Source organism: Acomys minous (genome assembly GCF_964271855.1).
Source record: "Acomys minous genome assembly, chromosome: 2".
Lineage (NCBI taxonomy): Eukaryota > Metazoa > Chordata > Mammalia > Rodentia > Muridae > Acomys > Acomys minous.
In genome coordinates this window covers 35,330,237-35,355,506 of record NC_140484.1, presented here as the reverse complement: position 1 = coordinate 35,355,506, position 25,270 = coordinate 35,330,237, and the positions used below count along the sequence as shown (strand labels likewise).

General features: G+C 43.8%; 1 protein-coding gene across 3 annotated transcripts in view; it reads right to left on the bottom strand.

Annotated features, from left to right (window-relative positions):
* PIP5K1B (phosphatidylinositol-4-phosphate 5-kinase type 1 beta) overlaps nt 1-25,270 on the bottom strand; it is a 257,803-nt gene that overhangs the window by 114,514 nt on the left and 118,019 nt on the right. Inside the window, exon 1 of one of the 3 annotated variants that reach the window (XM_084771732.1) lies at nt 20,903-21,025. The exons of 1 other annotated variant lie outside the window; for it this stretch is intronic. Coding sequence is in view for 1 of the 2 variants with exons in the window: in XM_084771730.1 (XP_084627856.1) it covers nt 15,486-15,575 (90 nt within the window). In the remaining variant the exon portion in view is untranslated. Of the gene's footprint in view, nt 1-15,485; nt 15,750-20,902; nt 21,026-25,270 lie in introns of those variants that run through there. One more of the 3 variants, XM_084771730.1, reaches the window with a different exon arrangement.

The following is a 25,270-nucleotide window of genomic DNA, read 5'->3' as shown; positions in this document are numbered from 1 at the left end:
TTAGCTGCACTTTTTCATTATGCAGGTGGTTTTCTTGCCATGACCCCACTTCAGTCTTTGTTTTTTGGTTGGGGTAACATGGGGTAGTGAGAATAAAGGGAGCACAGGATCCCTTCAGCATTCTCCCAGCCTGTTGGCCTTTGTGAATGCCCACTGTAACCCAGGCATTCTACTAAAGTTTTTATTTTAGACTTACCTATGAGAAAACTGCAACCCAAAGAAATTTATCTTGAGCCACATACCACTGACATGGAAAAAGCTAGGCCTAGAAGCCAGGTTCCTATCCAGACCCCTCTACCCAACACTGTCACCAGTCATGGAATGCACTAGCACCGTCAGCTTTACATTTAAAGGGAGCACAGTCTCCAGCGCAGTGTTCTGACTAATCCTCATGCTGCCTGTTGGATGCATGGGCCTGTCTCCAGGTAATCGCCAGTTACTCTTCTTATTTGCATTGCTTATGGCTAACTCTTTTCCACAGGTGTGTAGGCAGGTGAGGGCCAAAGCCAAGCATTACTCCTTCAGAGTTCTGTTTTCACAAAACACTCTGAGTTCAGGTACACAGAGACCTGGGTGCTAAGCGGCCCAAGAAGGCAGCCATCATAATGCTGGCAGCCTGGAAACTTTAGAAAGTTAATTAGAATTTGGGTTGTTGGCCAGCTCTGTGTGGAACAGGAGCAAAACCAACCCCTCTTCTTGAAAAGAAATCCTATGCAACTTCTACTTTCAAAAAAAAAATGAGGTATTGTATCCATATAACTCAATTATAATACAAAGTCTACTTCCAATACTTTGAAAGTGCTATTGTAGGCGGTTTAGAATACACAAGTTATACAAGTTAATTGTTAGCTGATCAAGTCATGGTCATGTCAATCACTAGTCTACTTTTATCACAAGAATATACATCTTAGGTGCAACAGATAGATATGATTCTATAGAAAGATAAGGTAAAATACTTAGATAAGGTCTTTTAGAACCTCATAGACATGTAGAATATGGCATTTAAAAATGATTTTTATTATTTTAAAGATTCATTGACAATGAGAAAGGTTAACTTCTGGCAACACCCATCCTACCTCAAAGAGGCTGATGAGCATCTAAGAACCTCCTTATGGAAATGGCTTGAAATGTGGCAAACATGACACTGTCGTTTCTACCACAGACAGAATTCTGCCTAAAAAAAGGGCAAATTTAGATGCAGGCAGAGTTGACGGCCAAACTCTGCCAAGACAGGGTAAGCAAGTCTTCAACAGTTCCTGCCTCACAAATAAGTCTGACAGATATATTGGGCCAGAAGGCTGAAGATGCTCCAACATAATAGGGAATTTTGGGTGACTATTTAGGTAGCAAACTGTCTCTGTCATCTTCTCATTTGGAAAGCCACTAACTTGCATTCCCAGCATACTCAGCTAATCAAGTTTATTCTTTCTGAAGTCTCCGATGGAGTTGAAGACCAGGTAGCTTAGTTTACAATAAAATTTAGTTGTCTGGGGATTAATATGTTTTTAGGTCTAGTAGCCAGGCGTGGTGGCACACACCTTTAATCCCAGCACTCGGAAGGCAGAGGCAGGTAGATTGCTGTGAGTTCGAGGCCATCCTGGTCTACAAAGCAAGTCTAGGACAGCCAAGGCTACACAGAGAAACACTGTCTTGAAAAAACAAACAAAAACAAAAAACAAACCCAGACAAACAAAAATATTTCTTTCTTTCTTTCTTTCTTTCTTTCTTTCTTTCTTTCTTTCTTTCTTTCTTTCTTTCTTATACATGCCAGCATGTGTGCCTGAATGGCAGAAGAGGGCACCAGATCTCATATATGCTTGTGAGCCACCATGTGGTTGCTAGGAACTGAACTCAGGACCTTTGGAAGAACAACCAAGTGCTCTTCACCTCTGAGCCATCTTCCAGCCCTGCAACTTCTACTTTCTCACCTATCTTTTCTGCCCTTATATTATCTCTTCCTACTTCAAGAGGTTACTCAACCCTAGTCCTGCCTAATGCTTCTTTCATGTCTTCTTAGCTCTTGCTGCATATCTCACACACCACACACACACACACACACACACACACACACACACACACACACCATACAGATACACTCATACAGAGATATATCCATGGTTCACACATACATGCAGACAGATATATGGAAAAGAGAAAGAGAGGGAGGGATGGTTGGATGGGGGGAGGAAGGGAGGGAGGAAGAGAAAGGGAGAGAGAGGGAGAGGGGCCACCATGCTTTAGGGGCTAAGCTAGAACAATCATCACTCTTAAGAGGGCCAAGACCTGCAGAGAAACTGGACATCCTGGGCACATCAGTATCCTCTCGTTGTGTATACCTTGATGGTCTAACCCAAGAGGCGTCAGAAGTTTCCCATCCTTCCAACTCATCTGTCGGCTAAGCAGAGGGAATGCCATGTGTTGCTCACAGAGCACTAACAAGGTGGGCATGTGTCTGCAGCTCCTTAACTCAGAAGATAAATTACAAAGCAGGACATTTCCATGCCCACTTATCAGAAGAGAGAACAAAAGCAGAAGTGAACCGCCTTAGAGAGGCAGGAATGACACTCTGGTTTCCTCATGTGTGCCTCAAATTGTGTTAGTCATTTGTTTACACCCAAGCTTCTTGATCTATGAAAATTAGACATAAAGAAGGGATTAATAACTAGGGAAGCAGGGCTAGAAGAAAGAAGAATAGCTTTGCTTTCACTTTCAAATCTCTACCAGTTAAGAATTTTATACCCCTTGGCTTGATTTTCATGATAAATTCTTCAATTGAACGAGAAAAAAAATTTTTTTTTAGCCATACAGTTAGATATCTGTTAACATATACACCATATGAATATATTATACACTCCAGGAATAAAGAGCATTTATGCAACGTAAAGTCAAAGTTGAGAAGGGAAGGGCTGTGGCTGCCAATGAGGGAGGGTCATCATGATGAGGAATGGTAATGTCATTTCTCTAAGTCTCAATGGCAAGCTCTTTCTGAAAGACTGGAAAGCAAAGATACCCCCTTTACCCTTAGAGTATATGAAGTAATTATTCCAGCAACTGTTCAACACTTTGAAAGTACCGTTACTAGCAGCCTCATGGTTCTGCCGCACCCTGAGAAGCCACAGGAAAAACAATGCAGAGAGAGCTTTAAACACAGAGATATGAAACATCAGTATTGGCTTTCATTAGATGAGGCCTTAAGATTTGGAAGTCAGATATTCCTAGAGAAGATTGGTTTTAAATATTTAATAGGCTCTAGTGAGACAGTTTTCAGAGATATTTAAGGCACTTACATATTTACATGCTATCCCCTTAAATTATGTTGCAATTACTTAAAGTGCTTATTATACAAAGACTGAATTGTTTGTAATACTTACTTTCAACCTTCTTGCCACCACAAAGGATGAAAGTGAAGTTCGGAAAGTTTGCAAGCCTGAAAGGTAAACCCTTCCTCACTTTTCACACAGGGACTGTCACCTGTAATCTTTCCAAAAAAGCTCCCAGACTGAGCTGGAGTTGGGGCCCCAGCACCCAAGTCAGATGATTCCCGACTGCCTGTAATTTCAGCTGCAGGGGACCCTGTCCTTTCCTGAACTCTGCAGGAACCCACTTCCCTCCACCATATACACATATAAATAAAAATAAACTCAAAGAAATAGCACATAGCTTGAGAGGTGAAAATCCATTCACAAGCCTTTCCAGAGCCCCACAACAAGGTGATCGTATCAAAACTGGGTGGTGATTTCAAGTATTGTGCACTCTTGCACATCTGGATGAAGTATCCTTTGCCTCTTCAGTCTCCACACTCTCTCCAAGATCTAGGCGCAACTTGTAATCAAGACACAATTTCCCCCACTACACTCTTCTTTTAGGCCCATGCAACAGTTTCTAAGACATTTTGCTTCTTTATTTGGCCATCTAGACAAAGCAGCCATGCCAAATCTCCAGGCTGCTCTGATCTCCTATTGGCCTCTTCTCACCCAGTCTGTTGGCTCTCTCCCTGGCCTCCTCAGATCCCTGTCCATCACAGCTTTCTGGATTAGAATGTTCTAGGCCCAGAGGAGATGATCAACTCTTCTGCAAAGGGTGAGGACTTAGTCTGAGGAGCTGTACCAGGACCCAGGGGGGACACTCGTGTGGCACCAGGGATGAGGGATCAGAGTCGCAAGCTCCTACCCTTCTACCATCCCACTCAGTGACCAGGAGTACAAGAGAACACACCACGTCCACTGGCTGCTGTCTTGATCTCATGCCCCCCTCCCTTTCAATATTTGCAAATAGTAACAAACTGATCTGATAGGGTCAGAAATGCACTGAAAACTCTGAACCTCCAGCCCTTTCTACCACGAGGGAGCTTAGATGCTATAAAAGGACCCTGACACCCAGTGGTTTTGTTTCTTCCTCTATAAAATGAAAGTTGTTAGTTAATGACTGTAAAGATTTCCTATACATACAAAATACTAAAAGTCTATTTTCTGGTCTCGTTTTGTTTTCAGTATCTATGGTCATCAACTGAAAGCGTCATATGGTTCAACATTTTTCATTCCTCCCCCCCTCTCGTGCCTTTTTATTTTCTCTCCAGCCATAGTTGTACCAGGACACAACAGAAAGCTAATGTGCCTTCTTTGGGTTACAACTTTCCAAGTCAGACTGATATTGAGAAAAGAGAACAGATTGGGCATTTTCCCCAAGGAAGAAGCAGTGTTGCTTCACCTGCCTGCGACCTCCAGCACTACCAGCTACAGAAAGGCTCAGTGACCCCTCCCTGAACTCTGAAAGAGCACTGTTGAATTATTTTTGGTATTGTTTAAGATCCTAGATGTCGGAGCAACCAACAAACTACTTAGAATTCTCCCGTGCGGGCTGATCACCACTAGGATGGATGGGAATACATCTGAGTATGTTTGTAGAACCTCTTAACTTGATCCCAACAGCCCCTCCTCCAGTGGCCCATCTAAAAGGGATGCTTTGTGGACCCAGCAGATGTATGACCTGCTCTGATAGCACAGATAGAAGTGTCTGGTCCATAATCAACTGCTCAGTCCAGGATGGCTGCCTGCCCCCTTTCCGAGGAACACAGTTAACGGGAATGTTTCTGCAGGCCAGGCCTTTGTGGACTGTGCACTCCTCCAATGGTGCTCATCTGTCTGCCTCTAACCTCAGCCTTTGTTCAGAGATCAGCTCAGCTCTCCTGAACTCAGTCACTGAGTACAACCACTTAAAGAGAAAACTTCTGTTCATAAGCAGCCATTTTCATCAGATTCCATCACTGCAGATGATCATCCCAGCAAACCACAGCATTTTGGGCTAACAGAACAAAGCAATCTACATGGCTCTTCAGCCACGAATATGCTTTATTCAGTAAGGGACTTAGTGGTTCATGGATGGATAAAGATTGACTCAACACTCAGGTTCTATAGGCTGTGGATACATAGGCCTACTGTAGGGCCTCTCCTTTGGGCAGGCCTCAAGGCAGTAAGTATTCAGGACACACACAAACGGGGTTAACAGTCTGAATAGCCCCGTGTTACATTTTCTTACATGTTCCTGAACCTGTTGTACAAAAGGCTGGCTCACCCCCCTCTATGCCCTCCATGGCGACTGCTGTTCCGTGTATTCTGTGCCCCTCTAATAGCTTAACCTGCCCCGTCACCACACCTCTACCTTGCCTTTTTCTAGGCCTTGTGGGACAGAGCCCGTGTCTGGGCAGGAACCTTTCATCTTTGTGCCAGCACTAGAAGCTGATAACTGGCTCCAGAGTCTACCTATGGTTGCCTAGCAACAGGCAGGCTTGTGAACTAAACACATCTGATTTGGTATCTGGCTTGGGAGAAAAGTCCTGTCATCCAGTTGGGTAAATGAACGGGCCTTTTGAGAGAACGGACTAGTATGTGTACAGAAGTGAACACAAGCCGCCTTGGCTCCTGCCACCACCACCTGCCGGGCAGGTCGGCCTGCACCACAGCCGCTGGGGCTCCCATGGGGGAGGGGGTGTGGCCATGGGAGGGGTTTCATCTTGGCTAGGGCTTAGACAAGGAGCTTGATTGGAAATGCTTGTATCTTGACCATGTGACCGAATCTGTATGGAAGGCTATCACCTGGTGTGGTGAGGGTGGGGGTTGGGGGTGGGTAGGTGGGGAAGGGGCAGGGTACCCCCAAACAATATGGAAATTTTCTTTCAAAGATTCAAAGAGGAACAAGGAAATGCAAATCTTTCTCAGGACACCTGGCCCTGAGCAGATCAGAGCAGGAGGAAGGCTTAGGGCATCCTCCCAACCAGCTTGTCCTCCGAGCCCTCCTTACTTTTCTCAGTGCCCTTGCTGATGGTGGAGTTTGCTGAGACCCAATCCCTCACCTGGCACAGGTTCTCTGCCTGCAGCTGTTTGTGTAAAGATTGGATAATGGCACAGTGTCCCTTTGTTCTGTCTATCCTTAATTATCTCTTCAAATCCGGTTATCTAAACTATTTCAGGACGCCCACCCCCTCCCTCAAACAACCACAAAAACCCCAGTATACCTAAACCCTTGAGCCCACAGACGGAAAGAACAAAGAGAAACTGCCTTTCCACTCTGGTAACTGAGAACAGAGGCCTGGGAGAGAGCCTAGGTCATACAGAAACTGCTTTCATTGGCTGCCATTCTCCAAATGAGCTGCTTGCACCTGTCCCCTCACCCTGTTAGATTACAGAACTCTCCTCAAGCTGTAGCAGACCGGATCCACCTGGGCGAGTCTGTTTCTAAACTGACACTTCTCTGCACAAGTGTCTAAAAGCCAAGAATTAGCTAAGCCAAAACTTCCCACCAGTCAGGGGTTCTTGGCTTGAATGAAGTGTTGGACTGGATACTTTTATGTTGTAGGGGACTGTCCTGTGTGGCCTCTACCTGCTCTAAGTCAGTCACCACCTCCTCTCCTGATGTGACACCCTGACGTGTCAGTAGAGACTGAGAAGCACCCCCTGTTGAGAACCATATTTTCACCTAAGTGTAAAACTTGCAGGGCCTACACCAGATAAGGAAGGCCTTCACCATAAGTGGGTGAATGTGTCACGTGAACACTCGCTCCATCGTCAGGATGCCTGCTGTCCTGCTCCCCGAACCAAAGGAACGCCCTCCATTACAGGCCCATCAAGAACAATGCTTTGAAACTGTGCGGTTGTTTTAATTCATGTTTGTTGCACAAACACGGAAGTGGCAGCGAGTTCCAGAGCACAGCTCTCATCATTTTCACCCTGACTCAGGCCCTTGAAAATGTTCTGGCAGTGTGTGGGCAGCTCTGCATGCTCATCCCCTTCCCTGGGCACAGGTACACACAGAGGGTGTCTGGCAGCAGAGAAACTACAGAGTTCTTTTTGTTAGCCAAGCAACCCTGGAGCAGAAACTGCTAGGCAGGACATCTTTGGAACAGAGGCCACGGTCTGGTCACCTCTGGGAAACCACTGAAGGTGTTGAGTGCAGGGCTGAAAAGGGCTGCTTTCCAGAGATGTGAGCCTTACTCCAGCTTCGGTTTCTGCACTCAGCACAAATTCGTCCCAGGGACTGAAAGTTTCTTTGGCTTCTGTTTCCTCTTATGTTAACGAACAGTTTTATCAGAGGCACATCCAACTCTGAAAGTCTAAGTTTCTAAGAATACAAAGCAGAAAATGTCACTTCCACCCACCCCACAATCCTTCTCCTTTCTAAATTAATCATTTCCTCTATTTCTACCTCAAATGATGACTATTCTCAGACTGCAGAAACCACAGTGAATGTCAAATTACTCCCAAGGATTAATTCTGTTATTAGAAGTAAAGACCTTATTTGTGTGTGTGTGTGTGTGTGTGTGTGTGTGTGTGTGTGTGTGTGTGTGAGAGAGAGAGAGAGAGAGAGAGAGAGACAGAGACAGAGACAGAGACAGAGACAGAGAGACAGAAAGAGACACAGAGGATACAATCTCTATGGGTAACTAATATTCCACTTTCAAAAAATAAGTTCATCTAAGTTTATTGAAACTATGTTTAAAGATTGAGAATCCCAGTGCCATGGTACATATGAAGTCACTGGCATATTTATAGCCTTGATTCCAGCTGAGGGATCACTTGACTGTATACCCTATGTAATTTTTCATGCATCATTTCCTTCCTCCGGACATGCTTCATAGACATGCCTTGCTTCTGTAAACACAGGAACGACATGGCAAGTGACACTGAGGGAGAGGCGTTCTGATCCAGGCAGGGAAGAAGACCGAGCCATCTGCAGCGCCAGGCTCAACATTTGACTGAAAATTCAAATATTAATTGTCCTGTGCTAACAGCAAGAACACCAGCCGCATTTGTTTTTCAATCGCAGGGAGTTTCACAGAAAGTCCAGCTTCATGCGTGCCCTGGGTGAAACGATCTCATGTCCACGCAGATTCATGGCATGGAGACTTAGGAACAGGGCTTATCATTGCTGAGCTCAATGATTCAAGGTGTGTGTGTGTTTGGGGCGGGGGGGAAATAGAAAACAGAAGAGGGGGGAGAATAAGAGAAGGAAATGCAGAGACGAGACATTTCCTGCTCGGATCTCAGTCTGTCTGTAAAGAGCTTCAGGTAAACTGACAGCAATACAGTAATAAGACAACAGGCAATTAGGTACACAGAGGAGAGGCACAGAGAAGAGCTCCCAAGGATGCTCCTGTCTTCGTTTATAGAACAAACGAATGTGTCACCTGAATAAATAAAAATGCATTTGTAGCTACAAATGTTTCTATCTCGCTCACCATACACAGGGAGACTTCCCTGGGTTACCCAGGTGGTTCTAAAGGTAATAACGTCCTTACACATAAAAATAGGAAGAGGCTACAGAGGGAAGGGATATATAATGGGAGGACTCAACTCTCCCCATTGGCTTTGAGGAGGGTGGATGGGGCCATGAGCAAAGAATGTAAATGGCCCTCGGAATCTGGGACAGGGAAGACCTAGATGCCAGGAAAGGAGTCTTCACTATTCCCCAGGGAGGGACAAAGCCACACAAGCACCTTGATTTTAGCCACTGAGGTAAGTGTTGGAGGCAGGCCCATCCCACAGAACTGTAAAATCAGAAGTTTGTGCTGTTTTAAATTGCATGGCCTATGGTAATTTATTATTGTAGCAACAGTAAGCCAATACCCATGTTACCTTTAAAACACTCAACACCTTCGGGTCCTGTCTATGTGAGGTACCCCTACCTGTTTATTCTTTGTCCCACTAGTCTTAAAAGCCACTGGTAATTTCCACTGCGCTAGAATAAGGAGCCTGGTTTGCCTAGGGACCCAAGGGATGGCCCAAACGCGCCTTAGCTCATTACCAAACAGGTGAATTGTCAATGGGTCTCTCACACGGAAGAGTAGACATTTGGTTTCAGGATCAACGATGGTCTCCAGGACCTCATAGGCTGCAGATGAGCAAGGCTCATTTGCACATTTTGCATCCCCACATTTCCCCTCTGGTCATGTCAGGATACACTAGGCTTTCAGAGAGCTGGTGGGTTGCGCACCATGCCATACCTTACCCACACTGTTTTCCCACAGCATTAAAATCGCCATGATGTGCTTATGAAATTCTTTTGATGTTCATTTCCCTAGATCACAGAAGTACAAGATGATGGAGATCATTTCTTCCCCTAAAGGATTAACCTGAAATACACAGAGTCCTGTGAGCTTCTAGTCCACAGGATGTTTTAGGGAAGGGTAGGAAAATGGGCTACAGGAGAGGAATGCAAGTCATCTTATTTTTGGAAGCAAGTGAGGAATGACACGCAGTCTCTCCCCACTTTTCACCTGCTTCCCTCTATCTTTTTAAGCCGCCCCCCCCCCCTCGCATGGCCTCAATCACAGCAAGAGTGCAGAAGAGCCCATCACAGGATCAGCCACCATCAAGAAACCAACTAAGGTGCTTTTGCTGCACCCATGCCCCAGTGTTTACAATGAAGACCCACAGGCCAACTGTTCAGGAATATACATTAAAAAAAAAAAGTCTCAAAAAAGGGAAAAGAGAGGGATTAAGAACTTCTTAAGCAAAATAAAACCAACCAACCAACTAGCCAGGAAATCAAACAAGAAACCAACCTCAAAGCAGTAATAACAGCAACAAAAGAACTACGTTTCTTCCGCCTACACTGAAATGTTTTCTTAGGAAGAACTTGCCTACCCACAAACATGCTGCACAAATTGTCCCCCTAAGATAACTGACACACAGGAAACTTTGCTTTGGGCAATGATCAGCAGAGCCACAGGGAGAAATTCTTACAGTTTCTCAAGTTATAAAAATAATGCATTTACCCGACCTGCCGGGACTGATGTAAACTGTAAACAGAATACTATTTTAAGAGAAACGCAGTTTTATCATTTGTCAGTATTCCCAAAAGCTGTGTTTACAACTATCGCCTCTCCAATGCTCACTTAAATCAATTATAGGAAAATTACAGTACTTGATTAAATAATAATAATAAAATCTTTTGGTAAAACTAGAATCAGAATGAAAACTTGTTAATAAAGAAAACAACCTTTTCAAATTAAAGAAAGCACCACATTAAGAGAAATGCTAGAGTGACTCTCTCCAAAGGTCTTTTATTTACACATCTATTAATAACCTGTGTGTACAATGAGTATTCTGGGAAGTGGAACAAGAGTATTTGTCCTTTAAAGTCAAGAAGACAGCTGACGCACTTATCACAAAGAGCCTCTGATACTTCGACTTCTGAAGATCCAATTAATAAGGCAAAAAAGTCCAGTAATAAAACAGATTGACTGAAAAATTAAAATGTATACTTTAGAGTTACAGGTATTATATCTATATCCAAGAATAAATCATGAACATAATGAAATAGTTTTTATAAATTGGGTTTATAAAATAAACTTAGAGGATTTAGATGTTCTTGGTCAGAAAATATAACGAGAAGAATAACCTTGTTCATAATAGAAAAAAAAATCCCCCCCGCTCCGATACTAACAAACAAGAAAAGTCCCACACAGCTTACACAGAAAGATATTTATCTAAAAATGGTATACAAATCAATAAAGAAAACATTTCACTGAGGTGAATAAAAAAAGAGTAACTACATAGACATTCCATCCTTAGAAGGAAAGATGAAATAAGCTAAAAATGTTATTTCCTCCCTAAGTTTATTAATGCATGCATTACAACTTAAACAAAACCATAGCATGAATCCTTTTAGAATGACTGTATTGTCCTAAAGTTAAATTAGAGGGATAAATACAAACACATCAGGAAAACCTTCAAATTTAAGTAATATCATGAGAACTATGTCTTATAAGTCATTATAATTAAAGCAAGGCATTATAGAAATAAAATTGAAAAGTGGGGGTGGAAATAGAGCCTCGGGAAAACTAGCAGCAGCAAGTCTGACCTTATGAAAGTCTTTATGAAGATTTTACTGGAAAAGCAATGGGGGAGCGATAGGGAAAAGGAGCAACTGACTGGCCAGTGTGTACAGAGTCACAGTTAGAAGGAGGGAGTTATGGTGTCTCCAATACAGTGGGGTGACTGCATTGATTACTTCAAAAGGCTAGAAGAAATCATATGGGATGTTTTTACCACAGTGAGTGACAGTGTATGATACAAGGGGCATACTAAACATCTTCATTTGATTATCACACAATGCTTACTTGCAACAAAGATCTGATCTGTAACCACAAATTGATACGTTTCTTCTTACTAGGAAAATCTTCACTTAAAACAGGTAGCAGAATTAAAATCTTATTTTGGGCCAGAAAAATATTTGCAACAAAAATACAGTGCCCTTACTTTGTAAGTAGAACTTAGCAATAAAATAACAATAACGGTATTCATGAGTAATTCTCAAAACAGTACATGTAAGTCAATGCAAAATATCTGAAAAAGCTAAAACTTACTGAGCAATAAAAACAGACACAGACACAAATGTGAATGAAGGTAGTTCCACCTCTCTAGCTGGCTAAGACACATAAAAATAGCAACACTGGAGCATGGTGGTGCACTCCTTCAATCCTAGCACTGGAGAGGGAGGGTCAGGAGGATTTGTGTGAACTAAGGCCCAGGCTGATCCACATATGGAGTTCCAGGACCACCAAGACTACATAGAAAGAGCCCGTCTCAAACAAACGATAACAGACTCAATGCACCGTACTAATGTGGCCTGAGGCCATGGGCAATCCTTAATCAGCTGGATGAAAGCCACAGTGGGATCATGGCTCAAAAGGTAAGTTTTAATAGTGTTAACTTGATTGCATGAGGTCACAGGCTAAGGACTTTGTGTCCATTTCTTTTTCCCTGCTTAAGGCAAATATGTGGCTAGCCTCATCTACTGAATGAGGACACAGGGGTGGGTGGGGGTAGGGGCTAAAAAGCTGGACATGTTCTGGGCCACCTGGGTACCCAGTGCTCTTGGGGTGCTGCTATGTGTCTAGTCCCTCTGAAACAGGCATTGTCTCAAGTTGGGCAGTGAGCTCTAAAGATGCAGCTGTTGTGAATCAGTGTCATCCTACCTGGGCAGGGTTACTACTGCTGTGAGGAAACACCATGACCAAAAACAACAAGGGGAGGAAAGGGTTAATTTGGCTATGCTTCCACATCACTGTGCATCACTGAAGGAAGTCAGGACAGGAACTCAGACAGGGCAGGAACCTGGAGGCAGGAGCTGATGCAGAGGCCATGGAGGAATGCTGCTGACCGCCTTGCTCCCCATGGCTTACTCAGCCTGCTTTAGTATAGAAGTCAGGACCACCAGCCTGGGGCGGCTCCACCTACAATGGACTGGGCCCCTCCCCCATCAGTCACTAATTTAAAAATGCTTTACAGGCTTGGCTGCAGCTCAGTCTTATGGAGGCATATTCTCAACTGAGGTTCCCACCTGTCAAGTGGCTCTAGCCTGTGTCAAGCTGGCATAAAACTAGCCAGTGCCCATGCTGGGATAAGCTTTTTTGATAATCTACCTGCCTTTGAGTCACCCGTGCTCCCATAAGTAACTCACACTTCTGTAGTTAACCCCCAAAAACCACACTTGCTCAATATACTAGACTTAAGTAGAATTGTTTCTCTGGCTATTGCTGGTTCCCCATCTGGGTGAATAGAAGTCTGTTCACATCTTTCCAGGAAAAGTCACACAAATAGGTGAGAGAGCAAGAGGGGCATAGATGTCTGTAATTGCTCCTGTTTTGGGGGAGAATCTTGCCTTATACTCTTCCTTGGTAGAAATGGAACCTCAGGTTAGAGGGCTGAGCCTGCATAGCCCGGATGTGGCCAGAGCCAGCCTTGTGCACCAACCAATGTGCTTCCCTGACAAGGACTCTGAGAGTCAAGGGATGTCACACACAGGTCTGCTTTCTGGTGAGACCCCTTTCCTTGGGTAGGTAAGTCGGAAGCTTTAGCATACTCTGTGTCTATCCCCACACATCTATGAACATATGTGAAACAATTCAAGACGGACACAATCCAAAACAACAAACAAGCAAACACTCTACATTAAAAAAAAAATAGCAACATGCTAAAACAAACAAACAAACAAAGAAAAAAACCCCAACTTGTTCAGAAATGAATAAATAAAAAGTACAGAGATCAGCATCAACGCAGACTGAGTTGGCATGTCCTAAATTCCAAAAGGAAATGGAAACTTCTGACATTTTTATTATGGTGAATACTTCCTGGGGAAAAAGGTTTCTTTTTACGAGGTTGACTCTCAGGAGACCCAGAGTTTGGTTTTGCTCTCTAGTTCAACTTCACTGCTGTAAAGCTCTTTTTGTATTTGAAACCTGATCTTAGTTTTCAACCCAGACGAATAAGACCACCAAACGTACGGCATTAGGGAGATAGTGGAACTGATCTGCCTCTGTTTCAAATAATTAACAGCTAAAAAAAGAAAACCATGTAATCTGGAAGCTGGGGCTTGCTATTCGCCCTGCTTAGTACTTTCATGGTTTTCTTTAAAATGTAAGCAAAGCAAAGCTGCCCACCCACCCCTACCTCCCGCCACCCGCCCAGCCCCATACTGCTGTCTTGAACCACATACCTTCATCCAACCCACTCTGGGTGCTTAGAAAGGGTGGAGTCAGCTTTGCCAGGAGACTTCTGTTCTCACAGAAGGCCAGGCAGGCCCTGTGAAGGCAGAGACAGAGGGGAAGGATAGCTCCCGAAGGCCAGTAGAGTTCCCCAATGAATGGGAAAGAAGCCAAAGAGTCCCTTTCTGGACATGGCTCTTAAAAGATGTCATGGATGCGCAAATAACTTGCTTTTGACAGTTTTCTAATATTTTTTAAAAAAAAGCTTGCCTCTTTCATACTCAAAGATACAGATTACCATGGATGAAAAACAGGGTCTTAGGTTGTTCAGAATTTCCAAATTTTGAGCAGGGAGCTAGGATGGAGAGGGTAGCTGTCATATTTATACTGAATTCACATTGAATCAGTTTAGTGTGGCTTCCCTCACTTTGTCTGAGTCAACTGTGATGATGATCTGGGTTATCTCTCTCCTGGGTCACTTCAAGGGCATTTGAAAGTTGACTTTGGTCACGTGTCATCTCTAAGTCCATTAGACTGCTCCTTGTAGGAGAGCTTAGGAATGAATTCTTGCTTTGTCTCCTAAGGTTTTGCTCTTTCTAGATGTTGGTCTAAGCAAAGGCTTCCCCATTATCTTTCCAGTCAAGACATGAGATTGGCTAGCAGCCTGTTTCTCCAGCCCAGCAGCTTGATAGACACCCTTGTGCAATGAAAGGAGCCAAGTCAGCGACTGTCCACATTTGCTGTTTGAGAAGGGAGACGTTTGAAAAGCAAGTATAGACTCAAAAGAGCATAGAACTGCCTTCTTGTTCCAGGATAGTGCTACGTAGACACTGAGAAAGTTTTGGACCTGGTGGTGAATGTTATAAAGAAAAATTACATGTATGCATGTATGAAAGTCTCAAAGAATTAACAAAAAATTTAAAAAGTTTTGGATTTTGAAGCCCTTGAGGATGCTTAGTCTATATAACTCTTCAGAGGAAATATCAAAATAAGAACATTCCTGTCACAAAGCCTTTTTTTTTTTTTATCATGCAGCACCAGTTCCTGAAGACTTACCATTTGATGAATTGAAGCTGAACCCTCCTGCCTGTCCCATAGCTTCCCAATCTACATTTTCAACTTCTTAATTGGCTCTTCTCCTCTTATTGGCATTACACAACTAGCTTGTCCAAGTTTAAAAGACGTCATTGTCCCTAGACATCCTTCTCCATCTCTACCAGTGGCACAGTTCAAGAACTCGAGCTAGAATCATGGGATCACCAACTATTCCGATCTCTTCCTCAGCCCATACCCAAGTCAAGATCAACCCCTCCCCTCCCCCAGTCCATTAGGCAGACCACTACCTAATTCTTAATTTAGCTCTGTTGGCATTCTGGACCAATGTGCTGAAGGGCTGTCCGTATTTCAGGATGTGTCCCAGAAACTCTGTCATCAGATGCTAGTGGCAACCACCTCCCCACTTGCAACAACTCTTGTCTGCTGACCTCACGCAGACACTTACCTCACTCAGAAGTCCCCACCACACCAACTTCTCCTTAGTTCCTGGAATCCACCCAGCTGCTTCCTGCCTCCAGGGCTTGGCAAATGCCATTTTCTCTGACAAGGATGTTCTTTCTCCTATTCTTCTCTCAGCCGCTTCCTTCTCACACCAGTGTCGCAGCCCCCATGCCAACTCCTTAGAGGAGTTCCCTGAATACCTTGCCTCAGCAGCAGCCCTTATTCTTATCAGATGTCAGTAATTATTAAGTGGTTAGTTATTTTATTAACCTGATTTTTTTTTTTCCTGGCCTACCTCTTATCAAAACAATCACAACATTATTTAGGGCGATGACTCTCTTGGCCTCTGTTTTTCCTTTAAGGCATACCACTAGCCAAGCTAAATAAATATTTGTCAACTGATTAACCAAATGCCCTTTATATTCTAGGCCCAGACACCGCCCACAACAAATGACAAGGTCACACTATGAAAACATACCTCAGGGGAATTAGGAGATTACCCAGACCATTTGCATTTTAATTCTCTGTTCCATGAGCAAGCTTTCCTGCTCCCTGAGGAGGCTGAAGTCATGGATTTCATGAGAGCAGCACACCTTCCCCACAGGGAACAAGGTGACAAGACCCCATGGAGTGCCAACACTTCCCTTGAATGGAACCTATATTGTGTCTGGGGGCGGGTGGTGGCTGAGAGTTGGCTCATACACTGGAGTTGGGCGAAAATAAAATATATAAATAAATAAAAGCACGCAGAATGAGAGTCTAAATTTTCAGGTCTCCACAGAAAGACATTTCCCTTCCGTCTTTTCTCCTTCCTTCCTTCCCTCCCATCTTTCTTTCTTAGACAGGGTCTCAAACTCACAGACATCCAAGGTGTGTGCCCTTCCTTCCTCTCTTTATGATGTGCTGAATGTCTCAAAGCCCATCATAGGACTAAACAGGCTCCCTTTCCTTTTCCAGTATAATGAAAGTCACTGACAGGGGACCAACAGATGATGGGCTGTACTCAGCACAAATGTAGGCATTCATTTGGGAGAACTTATTTCCCTCAGGGGAACTCTCAGAGCGGTCACTTTCCTGCCCATTGTGTCCTCTAGCAGATTAATGTGAACCTTCACACCTGAGGATCCACTTAGCTGTCAGCCGACTAGGTTTTCAAAGGTGTTTTCCTCTCAACTTTCTCATTTAAAGTAGTTCTCAACTGCCAAACAGATTTCACTCCCCACTCACTGTCAATCCTGAGCTCCTCTCAAGAAAACATTTTGAATGATTTTATGTATCCTTTTATCTTCAGCACTCTGCACAATGTCCTGAAAATGTATTTATCTCTCATTTTTAAATTACTGGAACATTACTATTTTCTAGAAAAAGGTATCCTCCTGGCTACAGTTTGGATTCTGTATTAAGGTAAGACACACTTTGGAATAGGGAAATTGGCTTTTAGACTATTGAAACAGGGAAAAATGTGGTTTTATAATTTCTCAAGAGTATTGTCTTTTTCCCAATTCAGAATTTCCAGGTTTATTTGTGTCATTAGTTTCTGTTATTGCAGTGAATAATTCAGAAAGAGTATATACATACATATAAACAAAATACACACACATATATGCAACATACATATACATATATATGAAAATTGTCTTTTGACCTCCACATATGCATTATGGCATGTGTTTACACACACACACACACACACACACACACACACACACGATGTAATTTTTAAAGAACACTATGAGAAGCTCTGCCTGGCTTTATGTTTTCACAAGTTACACAGCTATGCACTGAAAATATTTAGGGAGAAATATTTCATTGGACTGAAAATGTGGATATTTCCCCCTTGTCTTGTTCCCTCAAACAGTGCAGCGCAGCAGTCATTGGCATAGTATCTACTTGGTATTGTATGTTCTCAGGAAGTGGAGATGATTTAGAACATATAGAAGAATGAATGCTGGATGTAGGTAATATACATATGTATTATATTTAAAAAAAAATATATTCTCCTTCTCCTCTAAGACAAAGTTTCACTCTAAGGACCACGCAACCCTTGAACTTGCATTCCTCTGGTCTTAACTTCCCATGAAAGCTATTAAAGCTGTGATGTACACCACCACACGTGGCTGAGCATGGCCATCCTAATGTCACTGGCAGCACCACTCTCTGGACACAGTGTTCAGAACTTAGGGTAGGGAGTGTGGCAGACTCTGGACACTGTCAGGGTTAGACACCTTATTCTGCCACTAGTGACTTAACTTCTCTGAACCAATTTTTTTCCCATCTACATTTTTAGCACAGATGAAATATTTCTCCCTAAATATTTTCAGTGCATAGTTATGTGAGTTCAAGGACTCATGAAAACAGAAAGCCAGGTAGAGCTCCTCACTGGGTTCTTTAAAAATTATATCGTGAGTGTGTGTGTGTGTGTGTGTGTGTGTGTGTGTGTGTGTGTGTGTACTCGTGCATGTACACGTGTGTGTGCACACACATACACATACACTTGTGGTTGTGTATGTGCATATGTGTCTACACACGTGCCATAGTACATATGTGGAGGTCAAAAGACAACTTTCAAGAGTCAGTTCTCTTCTCATGCTAAGTGGGTCCCAGACTTGGTGGCAAGTGCCTTAACCCACTGAGCTATCTTTCTGACACCCTTACTGAATTCTTCCCGCCTCCCCTCCCCCACCCCGATGAAGATAAAAAGAATAGTTCTACACTACTTAGAATTGTATCAGGCATACAGCAGACAATGTTAGTGGTCTTATCAGCTTAGTTTTTAAAAATTGCTTCTATCATATGCTTTCATTCATCAAAGAAAAAGGACTTTTGGACAGCATAAACTAAATGGAACGAAATAAAAGTTATTCCAGTAGCCAATGCACACATAACAGCAAACCTCTAAATAAACACACTGTGATGAGTATCCTCTGAGTATTTATTAAGTACTTAAAAGACTAAAACTCAATTTATGTTTCTGGTCCTCTTTTTTCAGAATCCAGAATTCTAGCCTTGGAAAACTTTGATGTTCTCCTAGGTGACCTCTTTATATATATATGAAAAATCTGTAGGGGGACAAATAAAGCAGGGGAGGTCATGACAAAGATGGACAAGCCATGGGCCTTGGGACAAGGAGGTCTGCTGGTCAGACGTGAACCCCTTGACCACGCCGTGCAGGAGGCAGTATATTCTGTCTTTGCATTAGAAAACAATGACAGGGGCTGGAGAGTTGGCTCAGTGGTTAAGAGCACCGTCTGCTCTTCCAAATGTCCGGGGTTCAATTCCCAGCACCCACATGGCAGCTCACAACTGTCTGTAACTCCAAGATCTGACACCCTCACACCAATGTACATAAATTTAAAAATTAAATAAAAATATTAAAAAAAAAAAAAAACAATGACAGCTCCTCGTTCACTGGGAGCAGCAACAACAGAAACATCCCAGACCCTGTCCTGTTCAAGTATCAAACACAACTACGTTGTGGTGGCTGTTGCCCTATAGCAGATTATAAACTTAGCATGTACCGTTTCCTGGGACTGGGGATCAAAGATGGAGCACTGGTGATTGAAAGGCAGAGATGGAGCACACCCAAGCACTCCAGGGCCTCCTCCAATGCGAATGCAGAAAGCAGCCACCTTCCGGTGACCCATTTGGAAAAACAGACCGACAAGATGGCTTGCTTCCCTGGTGGGCTCTCTCTGACGCTGCTAATTTATCTGCTCAATGATATGTGACATCTTGCTGAAAGTAATGCAGGAATATTTGAAAACATGTAATATAGAAGCTGAGAGGTCTGGGGTGGGGTGTGTACCACGTGAGGAGGGAGATAATAGTTTATCATTACACATGCTTGTCAATCTGACATGATTATTTAATTATTGTCCCTCCCTCCTTGCTGTTCAATTCTTAAAATCCCAGTGGCAATCCACTATTTCAGCTCATCTTTGCATCTTATTTCATAAGCCACTGCTGCGGGGAAGGACAGTATCCAACACTCCCCACTCCTCGTCCCAGGTCCAGGCTGACGGCAACTGGCCTCAGGATGCTAAGCAACCATTTCTATGAGTCTAGTCCCGAGGCTGGCAGTCACACGGCCACTTTGCTGTTCCTGTAGACGAATGTGGCAATCACAGTGGAGGGATCTTACTCTCATTAACAAATACTGTGACTTCACTCATTAGCATTCTACTTTAACCAGCTGTGTTCACATATGTTAAATCATTTGATCTTTACAGCACTGTGGAACAGTCAGGGCATATATCCATTATACTTTATGAATGAAGAAAATGAAGACATAGATCAATGGAAAAAAAATTGCCTAGGATTACGGACTAGCATCAGCAGAGAAGGCCTCACACCCACCCTCCTCTTTAAAGGCTGAGTTTGGTTAGGCCCAAGTCCTAGTAACATTTAGATGATGCTTTGACAGGTCTGTCCTGGACATCTTAGGACACAGTGTCCTGGGCCTCTATCGCTATGTAGCTAAGAGCACCATTTCCCAAGCTGCGAGAAGCAAAAATGTCTCCAGACCTTACATGTTCTCCAGTCAACACAATTTCTGACTAAGTCATGCTCAACACGCCAGAGCCCCTCTTTCTAGAGACCCGTGTAGTTGCTGTTTATGGCACCTGTGGATGCTCAGTACACATACACAGGTGTCCAAGCTGAGCTGAAGAGGGCAGGCCCCCAGGATAGGGGGATAAGTTTGCTGCTTTTAGGGAAGTGGGATGGCTTTCTAGAATCAAAGGAAAGAAAGAGTGATCAGAGCATGAGACCACAGACCAGCTCTCTTCCCTACCAATGATGACAAGGACCCAAACTGAGTATGCACGAACCAAATACATACAGGTGTGTCTTCCTCCAATTTGCGATCCTGACTCCAGAGTTCTCCAGAGGCAGCTGTGTGCCTTCATAAAGACTAGATACAGGAGGTTATGCTTGAACAACTGCTTTGATTTGGATCAAAGTGTCTCTGGGCCATTAAGTTACTCATATTTACAAGGTAATGAAAGCCGTCCATCCTTGTAAATGTGGCAAGGGCCAGGCATCTCTACTCCCCCCTCATCACCGCCTGCTCCATGGACAGGAAAACTGGCTGACGCTTTGCAATGCAACATAACCAAGGTCTTGAAAAACAGGACAGAAGATGAAAGAAATAGGAGCACTTGGGCCAAGGCCTCCTACCCTATGTGTGTCCCAGCCAGACATGGTGCAAACTGGTTAGAGACTCATTGCTATCAAAAGCAGGAGACTTCTGGCTCTCTCTCCCCCCACTCCCACTGGAGCCTGTAGTCACCAGAACTCAGTCTCTGAGGGGAGGAAGGTTGCTGTGGGCAGACCTAGAAAGAAGAAGTAGGCTGGATGGACAGGGTACAGAGGTGAGGTGATGGGGACAGAAAGGCAATGACTTCAGCAAACACTTCCTACCGCAGCACACGCCCAGGTGGCTGGGCAACTCTCTCAGTTCCAAGTGGGAGATCACAACGTCAGGCAAGGGTGGTGACTCAAGTCATCTCTCCGGCAAAGAACTGCTAGGTGAGGGGACATGTCACTCAGCCATCCTGCCATCTGTTGGTCTGGGAAGGATAAAATTAATTGGTTTCATCACATTTAAAATATAGAGGCTTGGGTGTGTGTGTGTGTGTGTGTGTGTGTGTGTGTGTGTGTGTGTGTAGAAATGGCCCCGTGACTAAAGGACTTGCTGCTCCTGCAGAGGAATTGGGTTTGGTTCTTAGCACCCATACTGGGTGGGTCACAACTGCCTACCACACCAGTTTGAGGGGATTCAACATCCTCTTCCGTCCTGTGAATGTTTCAGGCTTGCATGTGGTACACATACGTACCTGCTGACACTCATATATAAAAATAAATCTTTACAGAAAAATACAGGGGCCAGGTATGGTGGCACATTTCCTTAATGCCAGCAGTTGGAGTTAAGTGTCAGGCAGATCTCTCTGAGTTCAAGGTCAGCCTGGTCTACACAGTGAGTTCCAGGCTACACAATGAGACCCTGTCTTTAAAAAAAAAAATTTTTTTTTAATGCATAGAGTTGGATCTCTGGCATCATTATCTTTTCCAAGTGTTGCTCATCCCCGCGGATTCATTCCTTGCCTTCTGCTTGCTTCTAAGTTTCTTACCTGGTCATAAATTCCCCCAAACAACACCATATCTCCTTCACTAGTACCAGGAAAATTCTGGTAGTCACTTGGGTCAAAAACTTTCAGTATGTCTTCATTTTGATGTTTTTCAGAAAAATATTTTTCTTGCCAACCTATGACTGGCCCAACTTGAGACCCACCCCATGGGAAAGTGCCAACCCCTGACACTATTAATGATGCTCGTCTATGTTTGCAGACAGATGCCTAGCAAGAGCCTAGACCCCTCCTCCCAGGCGTGGATCAAAACAGATGCTGAAACCCACCGCCAAACATTAGGCAGTGCTCAAGGAATCTTGTAGAAGAATTGGGGGAAGGATGGAGGAACCCAAGAAGACCAATTGAGTCAATTAATGTAGGCCTATGGGGGCTCACAGAGACTAAACCACCAGCCAAAGAGCATGCACGGACTGGACCTAGGCTCCCTGCACATATGTAGCTGATGAGCAGCTTGGTCTTCATGTAAGTTCCCTAGCAAGTGCAGCCAGGGCTATCTCTGACATGGATGTAGTTGTCTGCTTTTGGTTCACTTTCCCCTAGCTGGGCTGCCCTGTCTGCCTCAGTAGAAGAAGATGTGCTTAGTCCTGATGGGACTTGATGTGCTGGGGCAGGAACAGGGGAAGGGTTTGAAAGGAGGGTGGGAGGGGACTAGAATTGGGATGTAAAATGAATAATTCTTTCTTTCTTTCTTTCTTTCTTTCTTTCTTTCTTTCTTTCTTTCCTTCTTTCTTTCTTTTCGAGAGAAAGTTTCTCTGTGTGGCCTTGGTTGTCCTGGACTCACTTTGTAGACCAGGATGGCCTTGAACTCACAGAGATCTCTCTCTCTCTCTCTCTCTCTCTCTCTCTCTCTCTCTCTCTCTCTCTCTCTCACACACACACACACACACATCCTGATCCTGTCCCAGGCTCAGAGAGAAGGGGAAAAAATGTAGATCTGAAAAACAGAGAGGACAGTTATGAATTGCTATCTTCTGACCATGACATGGGGACTGCACCCATGAACTCACAGTATCTGTGATTATCTGCACAAGAAAAACATGGAGCTGTCAACATTCCAACACGTTTGGGGGAAGGGCAGAGGAGACTCCCACCTCTCCAGGAGGAGCTAGTTATTGTGAGTTAATGGTTGTCAGGGAAGAGGGAGAAGTGGCTTTTCCTCAACAGTCTGGCCACTGGAAAGTTGCCCACGATGATGCAGGAAATAACCCACACTTGCAACCCTACTTAAACTCAACAGGCTATTTTTTAAAAAAGACATAAATTAGGGAAGAAAAGTGTTGGGAAGAAGGGTTCCAGATGCAGCAGAAAAGAGGTAAGAAAAGGAAATGGGGGAGGGTAATACAATCAAAATACATTAAAAAAACCTTAATACTAACAATTACATCAATAAAAATGAAGTTCCTCAGACACGCCTGCCACCTAACAACCTCATGAATCTTATTGCCATAGACTTGGTGCAGCCTATTGAATACTTCAACCATTCCAGAAAGTTCTATTGGACAACACTGGGCTGAAACATAAAGTTCAAACCTTTACACCATCCCGAGGCTGACTCAGTCAACCCCACACTATGACAGGCTATGTATGTGCCCCAAATGCCAACACTGGGCTGAGAGTTCAAATTAGCCTTTCCTGTGCTTTCAGCAAGTCACCCTCATCCAAGTGTGTGCCCTGCTCATCAGACACCACTACCTAGGCAACTAAGCAAATTAGAAGGCATAGGCCTTTAAGGAGTGACAGAAAGTAAATAAACAGGAAATTACTCTCTCAGCTTGGAAGCTGCTAGAGTCTGGAAGACAACAGTGAGCTTCCAGCTACTTGGGACTTGTGGTGATTAAGCAAAATGCCTGCCATTTGTCTTGGCATTTAATACTGATTTGGGTCATTATTTAAATTTTTTGTCACACAGTTTATTTTTCTCTCATATAAACTGTACAGTCTTGGGAAGCAGAGACACGTTCTCAAAGGCATTTCTTTTGCGGGCTTTTCTTTCCTCCATTTTCTTATAGCAAGAATGTGTTAATTTGCAAACTAGTTGCAATTTGAAGGTGAGAAAGGTTCTACTGGCATGTTTGTTTGTTTGTTTTCTCAGAGTGAACTTAAAAACAACCTTTTGAGTTAGTTGATGATTAAGAACTTCGGGAGATTTGACATCAAGATCTGTATTTGTTTCCTAAAAAATGAAACTATATGACAGACTGGGGTGCAAATTTATGCATAGCTGTTAGCTCAATGGCACTCACCCCCAAAGGAAGGAGTGTATCCTTACGATAGTTCCCATAGTTATAGCAAAAACCTGCTTCCTGCCTGGCTCCTGGAGGCTTTCGTGTTTACAACACTAGCGGAAGACATTCAGCAAATTAACTGAGTGGAAACCCTAGACTCTGTAAACACAGAGAGGCAGCTATTAGTGCCTGCCTTAATGGGCAACATGTTTGTTTTACACAGTTAAAACCCAACCTGTTTAGCCCTTAGTTGAAGGCATTAACCTTATGGACTTAGGTTTAAGCCCTCCTGGGCTTGCCGAGAATTGATAATAGATTAGCGAAATGGGCGTTTGGAAGAACCAAAGGCAGCCAGCTCAGCAATCATATGCAAATGATCAAGACACTGACAGAGAGTTCGAGAACACTGGCTGTTCCCCTAAAACACATAGAAATTGTGACATGGTGAAGCTGAGCTCTGCTGGCCGCTGCCCACCTGATCTGGAGGCCGGTACAGAAAGCCCAAGGCAACTGCTTAATACTAATTTACAGCGGCTTCTTCTCATCACCACCTCAGAGCCCTACCTTTGTTTTTCACTTTTCCCAGTGAACTGAAATGACTTTCTAGACTTCTGGGGTGTTTCTTGCCCTGGCAGTAGATTGGGGGAGGGAGATGTCCTTAACCTGGGTTGTTTTCAGCCATAAGAAAGAGTGGGTCAAAAAAAAAAAAAAAAAAAGAAAAGAAAAGAAAAGAAAGAGTGGGTCATGCTAATATCCACATATAAGTGAATGTATACCATGTGTGTCTTTCTGGGTCTGGGTTACCTCACTCAGGATGATCTTTCCTAGTTCCATCCATTCGCCTGTAAATTTCATGATTTCCTTGTTCTCGATAGCTGAGTAGTATTCCATTGTGTAAATGTACCACAATTTCTGTATCTATTCTTAAACTGAGGGACATCTAGGCTGTTTCCAGATTCTGGCTATTATGAATAAAGCTGCTATGAACAGAGTTGAGCACATGTCCTTTTGTTGTATGGTGGAACATCTTCCAGGTATATATGCCCAGGAGTGGTATAGCTAGGTCTTGAGATAAAGCTATCTGAGAGACTCCATTCAGAAAGAGATCAGGACTGGACTCTGGGCAGAGCTCTAAGAAGCACATGGAAGAGTAGGGGGGATGGAAGGACCCCAGGAGGAGTCAGGCGCTCTACAAGGAGACCATCAAGGCTGGAGGGTCTGGACCCAGGGGGCCTACACAAACTGATGCACTAACCAAGGACAATGCACACAGAGAACCTAAACACACTCATCCGCTGTAGCCAATGGACAGCTCATTCTTCACGGTTGTGGGGGGTGGAGTGGAGAGTGGGAACTGACTCTGACGTGAACTCTGGTGCCCAAAATTTCATCACTTCCCCTTGATGGGGTGGCCT